General features: G+C 39.8%; 1 protein-coding gene across 1 annotated transcript in view; it reads right to left on the bottom strand.

Annotated features, from left to right (window-relative positions):
• The window catches only part of LOC136577905 (ectonucleotide pyrophosphatase/phosphodiesterase family member 7-like), a 72,721-nt gene extending 62,502 nt beyond the window's left edge, over positions 1–10,219 (bottom strand). Inside the window, exon 1 of the mRNA XM_066577822.1 lies at positions 10,094–10,219. Within this exon, the coding sequence (XP_066433919.1) occupies positions 10,094–10,219 (126 nt within the window). The remainder of the gene's footprint in view (positions 1–10,093) is intronic.
• Between the last annotated feature and the right edge of the window lie 211 nt (positions 10,220–10,430).

A 10,430-nucleotide genomic window follows, 5' to 3' on the forward strand; every position in this document is an offset into this window, starting at 1 on the left:
CACCAAACATATGTCATATTTTAAAATTATTGCTGCGGACTTAAATTAATTGATGAAATATTTTAATATGAACAAACGAAAAAATGTTAAAACATCTGTTCAGCGCAGTGTAATTAAATCTGCATTGCTTCCACATGTTGGACCACTAGATGGCAGTGTGGTATCAAATAAAACGGCCCATATAATTAGCTGCAGGAAAAAAAAATAGAACTGTTTTCCTGTGCACTTAAAGTTTAATGGCTTGGCTATACTTCCTTTGTTCTCTTTGTGTCTCTTTTTACCTCAAATGACTCCACTTTCCTGACTAGATAGAAAATATTAGTGTGAGTAGAGAAGAAATGGACAATTACATGGTATAGTTTTTTTTCCCAATATGAATAAAATGTGTTAACTAAACCAATGCAGAGACAAATTAAGCTGAGCATGTGAAATATAGTGAAGTTGATGTTGTTCTCTGGTAATGAGAAATGCTAGCATCTCTCTCATTTTCCTGTGTTTTATAACAATTCAAATGCACAGTTGTAATTACTTTTAAATCACAATGGTCTAGTTTAGATGTATCAGCTACATTTAATGGCAAATTGCAGCAGAAAACTGTTATTACCTTGTTAATGAGACTGATTGTTACAATGGGTCAATTGTATAATTGTGTACAATGCGAGGTAGCAAAATTAGGATAGACAATGTGTTTTCTCATCACCCTGACTATGTGATGCTGGAGAGATGAGTGTGGTTACAAATGTCATTGGGAGAGAAACTGATTTATCAATATCCTGACATTTAATAAATCCAACGTATCATAAAAAGGCAGTTAAGCCCCATGTGTATGGTCATATTAATGCTCTGCAGTTGTAGCTTCCATAATAGGTAATCCATATAACCCAATTCTACACTATCCTAGTAGTTGCACAGCTGAGCAAGAATTCAAAGTCACAAATCCAATGCTGTTTTATGTTGGTTTGAGGATATGGATATTCTATGAATGGACTGGCCTGCTCAGAGTCCCAACTTGAACCCTGTGAAACATCTTTGGGACGACATGGGATATAAGTTAAGGAAAAAAGAACAGCATCCATCATCTTTCAGAGAACTTGCCAGACATTTGCAGGATGAATGGAGGGAAATACCAACTGAAGTGTATGAGACATTAGTATAAAGTATGTTTCGGAGAGTAACCAATGTCATTAAGGCCAAAGAAGGACCCGCTAAGTATTAGGTAATGTAAGTAAATACTACTTTTGATTCTTGCTCTGGTGTCCAATTACTTTTGCTTGGATAGTGTACATCCGTATGCCTCTGATCCTATTCATAGGCGTACAGAGGTTTTTGTTCCTCATAAATTCCACATGAATCTGATAGGAATGAAAATGATGGCATGTGCTATTGGATGCTGCTTTCTGAACTTATTCTCCTACAGAAGCTCTACATCTTGGGGAGAGTAGCCCTGTAATAAGGTGATGCATGGAAAACCATAGGGTGCCTTATGATGTTCCTGTGACTCCACAGCTTGGAGCTACAGAAACTTCATATGCCGTGAATATAACTTCACAAGACAGTTTTTTATGCTTCATTGAAATTGTTGTAGTACCACAACTTCCACTAGCATTATTGACACATGCATGTCACAAACAGGTAGGAGACCAGCCAAGTATTGCCATTCTCCTTCTTCATGGCATCATTTGGAAATCATACTTAAAATTCTTTCCCTGAGTTATAATCTGAGGTTCTATGGTTGCAAGATGATGGCGGTATCGGTTTAACAAGGGGTTTCCCATGTAAGGCATTAATGCCATATCCTTTGAATATACCATCAATGTGAACTGCTGGGATCCTTAACAATAGCTGGAAAGAAGCGGCAGTGGCACTAGGAAAGCTTTGTGCTCTTCTGACGGCTCTACGTAGGTGGAGAACACATTGCCAGCCCTCCATAATCAATGACTCATCCAGTGGTAAAATCCTTTCTAGCAGCTATGACTGTTTATACCACTGAGCAGGGGGTATGACTGCTCGGGACACTGACCAGCTGGATGGGATGGGGGCACAGGAGGGTGAGCTTGACTGTGCTATGTGCCATCCCTCACTGTTATTCCCTGTCCACACTTTAAACAGCTTCTCTCTCACAGTTCCTGCTGTCTCAAAGGTTGTGGTGCCCCAACTGGTGCTCCCATCTCCTTCTCTCTGGTTCTTCTTATACAAGAAAAACTTAGAAAAAACTTTCTGACAGTGAGGGTGAACAATGAGTGAAACAGGTTACCACAGGAGGTGGTGAGTTCTCCTTCAATGGAAGTCTTCAAACAGAGGCTGGACAGACATCTGTCTGGGATGATTTAGTTAATCCTGCACTGAGGGGGGGTTGAACCCGATGACCCTGGAGGTCCCTTCCAACTCTACTATTTTGATTCTAAGACACAAGAGAAGGAAGTCTGACCGAAGATACACACAGTACTGTGCAGTGACCTGTGAGACACCAAGAAGTGTGAGAAAGGGTCTCCGAACTTATTGCAGTAATTAATATTCACAGCCTTGGAACAGAACAGTGGTGAGGGGCAGCACAAAGTGGAGTGGTTATTGTAGGGCCATAAAGGTAGTAGTTAGTGTGGGGTCACCACAAAGTGAGCACTTACTACAGGAGCCACCAAGATTACTGCAGGGTCACAAAGCAGGCATTTGCTGAAGGGCCAGAAATGAACACTTATTGTAGGGGCCACAAAGGGGACACTATTACAGTGAGGCTGCAAAGTGGGCATTTACTCTGGGGCTACAAATGAGCACTTATTGTAGGGGGCCACAAAGGTGGCACTATTATTGTGAACCTATAAAGGAAGCATTATTATTTTATCCTGAACATTAGTACTGTGTAGGGGGCAATGAGAGTTTGTGTGCAGAAACAATTGTGGCTGAAAGAAGTCTTCATGGCAGTCTAGACCCAGATAGAGAAGAAAGGGGAAAGCTGATGACTATAATCGGAGCAGTCATCAGCTATGATTACTGACTGTAAGGCTGGGAACACATGACTGAATTTTGGCCTTATTTTATGTCCGTAATGTGGACGTCCATCCCAGCTGACTGCGAGTCCTTGACCCAAACTCCAAGCGTCATAGGAATCTATAATGCTTGGAATTAAGATCAGGAGACTCGTGGTCAGGATGCCATTCATGTCCATATAATAGATGCAAAAATATGGTTAAAATACGGTCCTGTGCTAAGTTCATACCTTTTTAAAAATAGCATTTTTTCAGGTGGGAACTGATTCAAACTGCTCTGTACTCATGTTCCTCTGTAAAACCTATCAGAACAGTGGGACACAAAACCACCGTAACCCAAAAGGCTCTAAATCATATCAGATATCAATACATAAAACAGCAGCACAATGAAACATCAACCAAATTAAAAATGTGCATGACGCCAGACATCTAATGAAAAATACTATATTACATATCATATAAAAACCTTATTTGAAGAAAATAGAGCTCCACCGGTAGAAAAGCTGAGATATAAACAGGAATCCAATAATACAAACATTCCTCCAAATAAATTATAAATGCATCATGAAAAATTCATGTAAAGTGCAAGTGCAAAAGATAACAACACACATAGAAAAGGAATAATGTAGGCAGGCTGATTAAATCAAATATATATATATCATTGCCAAAGAAGTAAGCCATAACAAAGAATTGCACACTGCTTCAGTCCCAATAAAATAATGGGTCCTATGACTGTAATCACTACATCACCTATATTCTTCTATAAAGTGGAAGTGCAATGTAACACTGAGCATGATGCAAAGTAATAAACAAGTACCTAACCCATATAGCAGATGAAGGAGGTGATGAAGGTGGCTTGGTCAAAACATACATTGGGGCTGGCAGCATTTCTGGTCTCTTACATCTGTATGTCCTCAAAAGCCACCTCCAGCACATGCCCAGCGAAGGCAGCATTGGGCACTGCCTCAACTTCAAACTGCGCATGTACTGGAGGTGCTTTGTGACGATGTGCCTTGCCTGTGGCAATTGAATTAAATTGCTTGTTGTGTGCATTTTGAAGTTCTGCAGCAGCTGAGGTGTGTATTATAGTGTTACGCTGTAACTAATGTGTTTATTATAAGGTTCTGCAGTAGCCAAGGTATATATTACTGTGTATTATGAGGTTCTTTCTCAGCTGAGGTCTGTGTGAAAATGTTGATGTCTTGTAGATCAACATAATGCAGTAAATGATAAGATGGGTGCGCTTCTTTGATGTCTTCCCTGTTGGCCAAAATTTCTTAAAAAACTGCCCTGCTAACAGCGCAGACACTTATTTCTAGTGGTCGAAAGAGGTCACAATAGTCACATTTCCCCCAAATGAGCATTGATGATATCTCTTAACCCCTTTAGTGGCACGCCTGGAAGATCTCCGGGGCTTGCTGCACTAACCATGCAGTTAAACCCCGGAAGATTTCCGTGGACAGCTATAGTGCTGAAATGCTGGCCACGACACACAGTTATTGTGCCACTGTACATGTTTGCCACTTCAAATTACCTCAGGGCTTGCTGCACGGACATGGTAATAATAAACCTGTCACTGAAGGGATTAAAAGGATTATTCGGCTTTTTTAAGGTGATGGTCTATCCTCAGGATGATCTATCAATATCTGATTAGTTGGGATCTGATTTTTCAGGACTCCCGCTAATCCTTGTTAAGTCATATCCGTACATTATTGGAAGAGTGTACAGAAGCAAATAATGCCCAGACAATGGTGGTCATGAATAAGGGTGTGACCTGAAATGCGTTGATCAGATCTCGCCTTGAATTCTGCATGTATGTCTGCTTTTACACTGCTGCTATGTTATCAGTTTCCTTGATTTAATGGATGAAGCAATAAAAGAACAAAGATTTAAATACAATGCCTGGTCCAGAATGTCCTTGTTTTCTTTGTTCCCTCTGTGGAGAACTTTATTACTGGACTCGTTTTGAATGAGCAGGTCACCCATTTGAGATTATCCAGGAATTAGTGGCTGAGGTATCCCTACAACAGAATGGTTTTATTACATCAAGAAATTACCCAATTTACTCTAATTGATTACTATATTGTATTAAAGGGATATTCCCATCATTTATCATCAAGGGGCTCTGACCACTGGGGCCTCTACGATTCAAAGAACACTGCAAATGAGTTTTTAAGAAATTCAATGAATGATTAGTGGGGTCCCAGTAGTCAGATCCCATCTGTTAGAGAGTGACATTATACCGTAGCGATATTGTACCACTACTTTAGGGGGATAATCCTTTTAAGGATTCTCAGCTCTGTTTCTTTGTGACTGAGATTGCATGCACAGATTTGAAAAATTCACACATTTTTGCAGCACAAAACTAGAGTGAACAAACAGGGCCTTCTGAGGTGCAGAACTGCAGTTCTAAGCTCTCAATTATGACCTAAAGGTTGCAAGTTCAATCCCCGTATGGACTCAGCCTTCCATCCTTCAGAGGTCAGTAAAATGAGTACCCAGCTTGGTGGGGGCTAATAAATAAATTACTTGAAAGCACCATGGAATAAGTTGGTGCTATACAAATAACAAGATTTATTTTTAATGACAGATTTGTTACATCCATAGAGAGATTTTCTAAGCAGAATGTGCCCGTATTTGGTCTGCGCAAGATTTATTATAGCTCTACCTTGGATTGCTTAGTCTGGTTTCACATCTGCGTTGGATCCTCCAGCCGTAGGTTCTGACACAGATCTGACTCAAAATACTGGAAGAAAAAGCACTGCGTGCAGTACTTTTTCTTCCGTTCAAAAGGCAGGCAGCTGGGCAGAAAGCAGACGGACCCTTGTAATCAATAGGGTCCATCCTGTGCTGTTCGGTTCTGTCCAGAGATGTTAAACAGTGGGGATTCCACTTTCCTGCTCTCCAAATGCGGCTGGAAAGTGGAATCCCGAGAGCAAGTGTGAAATCACCCTTATATACATATTCTACATCCTTGTAGAGAGATTGTTACTATGTGTTTCAATACTTGTCTCCAATGAATCTTACAATCTATTTCCCTATCTCCTACACATGCACAATCAGGTTGATGTCATAGGAGGCCAATTAAAATTTCAAGTTTTTTTTTATAAGTGTAGGAACAAAATGGAGTGGAGAGGAAGCCTATGCCATGTACAACATTTTAATGCATTTGACACAGTTTGTCATTTTCACCAACTGTAAATTCATGCATCCTGCAATTTATTGATAAACCTCCCTCCATGAGTGAATTGGATACTGTAAAAATTAATATATGTGTAAGAAAAAAGCTGAAAATCCATTATTAGCCAAAACTTCTCATATTGCACGAAATAAAAAGTTAGGTGACAAATTCAGCTTTCCCACAATGTATATTCTTCCAGAATTTTGTTTAACCCCATATAACTGTAACAGCCCTTAAAATTGTGTCTTCTTAGCAGATATATAGTAGCATTATATCATTATAATAGAGGTGCTCACAATGACTCAACTGCATATTTATTCTGTATGGACCTGGAAAAAGTGTTCACCTTTTATAAATGGAGATTAAGGTTCAAGCCCAATATATGACAGCAAAAATGTTTGTTACCTTTATTATGATGAAAATGTTGCTGAACAAATAATACATGTATGTGTTTAAAGTAGCAATAGTTACTATGTTTGGAGAAGGTAGATGAATAGCAAGGTCAGAATACACCACTGTTATCTAGGTGCTGGCCTGAAGTATAGGCTGCTACGTCTTTAATGTCGGTAATTGAAGACCAGAAAATATATAAAACTTATGATGAAGCATCTGGATAATTACTGTTTTCTTGCTAGAGCGCATATTTTCTTTTAAATATCGTTTTATTGAGTTTTTTTCTGTACAAATTAGACATTCGACTAAACAAGAGTTCCACGAAATATTGTATATCTCAGAGGTGCCAAACTAAATTTTCACTAAATCAGCCTTATGATTGTTTTCAACAGGTCAATTATTATTGCATAGTAAGGGCTCGTTCACATGAGCATATTTGTGCAGCGTATTGTGCACACAATGGCTTTGTTCACATGTGTGTATTTTTCCACACATTGTGCAATAATGGGAAAAAATACTCAGCATGGCCTATTGTGGTGCGTAACACGCACCACAATAGGCCATTGAAATGAATGAGTGGGTGCAAATATGCAGTGAATATGCAGGAAATCTTCGTATTCGCTGTATATTTTTGTACACAATTTCAATGGGCCTTCTGCATTCTTTTTTGCACACAGTAATATGCAGTGTATTTGCGCAAATAAAAACTCACTGAGGCAGCCGACAAATTTGGGCATAAGCAATTTTCAGTTGTGCAAATGCACAGCACATTTGCATGATCACAATGTGCTTATGTCCATGTGAACGAGCCCTAAAAGTGACCCCATAGTCGCCATAGTGACTCCCACGGTGGCCCCAGTTATAACAGTGACCCCTATAGTGTCCGCTATATGGTGGTACTGTAGTCAGACCTAACTGGATAAAGCTAAGCAAGCCCTACTGTAACCCCACATTATTCCCCGAAGAAGCCAGTCATGGTGAAACATGTTGGGGGGACAATATGTTCATGTTTTTAGTTCAGGACATTTGTTTGGTCTATAAAAAAATTACTTTATTGTGATAGCTAGAGTGCTCTATATGGAGGTGGATTTATTTACCACTATGATAGCCAGGCAGGCTTGCTTAGCTTTAGCCACTTTGGTCTGACTACGATACCACCTGCAATACACACGTCTTAAAGTGACTCATTGTCTTAGTGTATTTGGACTGCCTGCTCCTGTATTTTTAATCGTCTTTGGCTTAGTGCTTTTGCTTACATGTAATAAAGATTTATTTGTTTTTCTTTTCATTTTGGGAAGGTGTGACAAATAGGTAATTTTTTGCCTCTGGCAATATGAAGTTTAGGGTTTTTAACTACTGTCTCTCACAGGCTTGTTGTTTTGTCGAATTTGCCTTTCGAATTCTTACCGGTAAGTGCAGAGTTTTCCTGCAACTATTCAGATGGAACGATAGTGGATACATGGGAATACGGACACATCAGATGATTTTTCTTTGCTTTATTCTTTCCTTATGCTCGTACAATCAGGTACATGATACAAACAAGAACGCGTTTCGGCGCAATGCCTTGTTCACCTTGTTAAACAAGGCATTGCACCGAAACGCGTTCTTGTTTGTATCATGTACCTGATTGTACGAGCATAAGGAAAGAATAAAGCAAAGAAAAATCATCTGATGTGTCTGTATTCCCATGTATCCACTATCATTTGAACAAGCCATAGGACCGAATGGCAGAACGGATGTGAGTATGATTTTCTCTGCATGCACAGACTACAAGCACCGCAAGCAGCTAAGAAGGTGAGACAATTTCTTATTAATTCAGATGGAACCCAATAATGTGTGTGTGTTAATTCAAGCCGTTATGGTTCTGCACAATTGTTGCTGGACCAATGATGCGGGTTGGATTGGAGTTGATGGTCTGGTTGCACCAACCTCACATGTTGTTGTAGTGGATCAGACCCCACAACGTAGGCCTGCATCATCTGAACTTCTAGTTAGAGACATATTTGTGAACTACTTTTTGACTCCTCAGGGAGAAATGGCATGGCAGATGGATTGTGTCCGAGACGCCTGATGATCTAGACTGTCTAAACCATGTTATGAATTTTAATCACCTTATTGTTTTAGTTTTTTTTGGTAGGCCTTTAGAAAAAAAAATATATATTCTAGGTAGGGACTTACTAGACAGCGAGGACCCTTGACGTGGGTTGCGAGCTTATATACTATATAATGTGGTCTAATTATCCAAAGTTTTTCTTAAAAATAATGTTATTTAAAATACTTTTCTTTTCTTTGCATAATTTGGCCATATTATAAACTAATACCTCATTACACTTTTTTGGACCCCCCCCCCCCCCCCGAAATAAGTGTTTTTTTTAAACTGTGTATTGTCTTTTTTACAACACAATATAAAAACTGTTAATTGTCTAGAAACACAGAAGGAGTGTATAAGGAACAGAGATGCTACTTAAGGGGTTTTTTGTTTTGAGGGCAAGGTGATAGCATACCATTCAAATGTGCTTTTCAATGGAAGTATTTTGTCTGCTTACATGTGCCTTTTGTTGAGGATGGCATCACCAGCTTCCAACACACAGCAGTAAAAGCCAGCATGGAATGAGGACCCAGCAATACAGCAGCAGTGGTGGATACAGGATTAGGGAAGTATGTATTTTGTCATTGTAAACACCAAGTTTTTCAGCAATAATAGGCCCAGGCATAAGCCCATGAAATATGGGCTTTTTAGAGGACACCTAAAATCACGTTGCCAAAGTAAACAGCTGTTGGTGTTTTATTTTCACGACAGTCATTCCACATGAAAAGTCTAGCATTAAAGACCTTAACCATTAAATAAAGCACAAAGGTTGAACACTAACATTTTTAAAAAAATGAATAGACAAAACATTATTATAACTTCTGTAAAACATTTTTAAAATTTTCAAAAATAAATAACTATATGAAAAAAACTGAATTATACAATTCCGCAGACCTTACAAATTTGTGAACCTTGGCCCTGACTCACCGGTCTGTGAAATAAAAGGCCAAAAATTGGTTCCACTGTGACTTTGTGGTCTTTGTGGCTTTTCAAAGCTGCAATCACTGGGCGCTCGTGCCAGTGTATGTGGTCATTGCAATTGTTGGCCACTAACTGCTGGATTATAGTACCATGTAGTGGGGTGCTCAGCATACCCATGTGTATAAATGGGTCTGTACATATTTACACTTTGGAGTGGTGGGGGCTGGCGTGCTGCTGACGAAAGTATCACCAGTGATCAATCAGGACATGTAACTCATGTGGTGTGAATGGTTGTACTGCAGCCTCCAGCACACACATCATATAGGTGTGTATGGAGTTCTGCATGTCCTCTGGCACACACCAGATGATGCATGCAATGTTCCGCTTAGTCCTCTGTCTGCCATTGCTTTAACGCCTCCAGCACTCTTCCTGGGTGTCAGCAGACACCTAAGCAGTTGCTGCCCTGCCACTTCTTCGGGGTGATGTTTGTGCTAGGTCTATATGCTAAGCCCCTTGTGTGCTTACCTGACTACTGCTCGGACCTTCATCTGTCAGCTCCAAAGCGTTGGTAGCAGGAGTGGACAGTGACCTTAGAACATTTATCGCTGACATGTCTTCCTCTTCTTCCTGCTCCTTCTGTAGACTATCCATGTTGTCATAAGTCCTGTGTACAACTAGAAAAAAGTCTGGTGTAATTGTGCACACCCAACACTACCTGCACTGTGGACTGCTGACATGTTATACAGACCTGACAGACGTTTTAAACAATGGTGGTGCTGCTGCTGAGAAACATACTGTTCTCTACAATACATAGAACCCAAACAATGCCCCCCACAACCATCATTCAGCTGGTTATAGGCTT

This window comes from Eleutherodactylus coqui, chromosome 8 (assembly GCF_035609145.1).
Source record: "Eleutherodactylus coqui strain aEleCoq1 chromosome 8, aEleCoq1.hap1, whole genome shotgun sequence".
In the NCBI taxonomy this organism is placed as follows: Eukaryota; Metazoa; Chordata; class Amphibia; order Anura; family Eleutherodactylidae; genus Eleutherodactylus; species Eleutherodactylus coqui.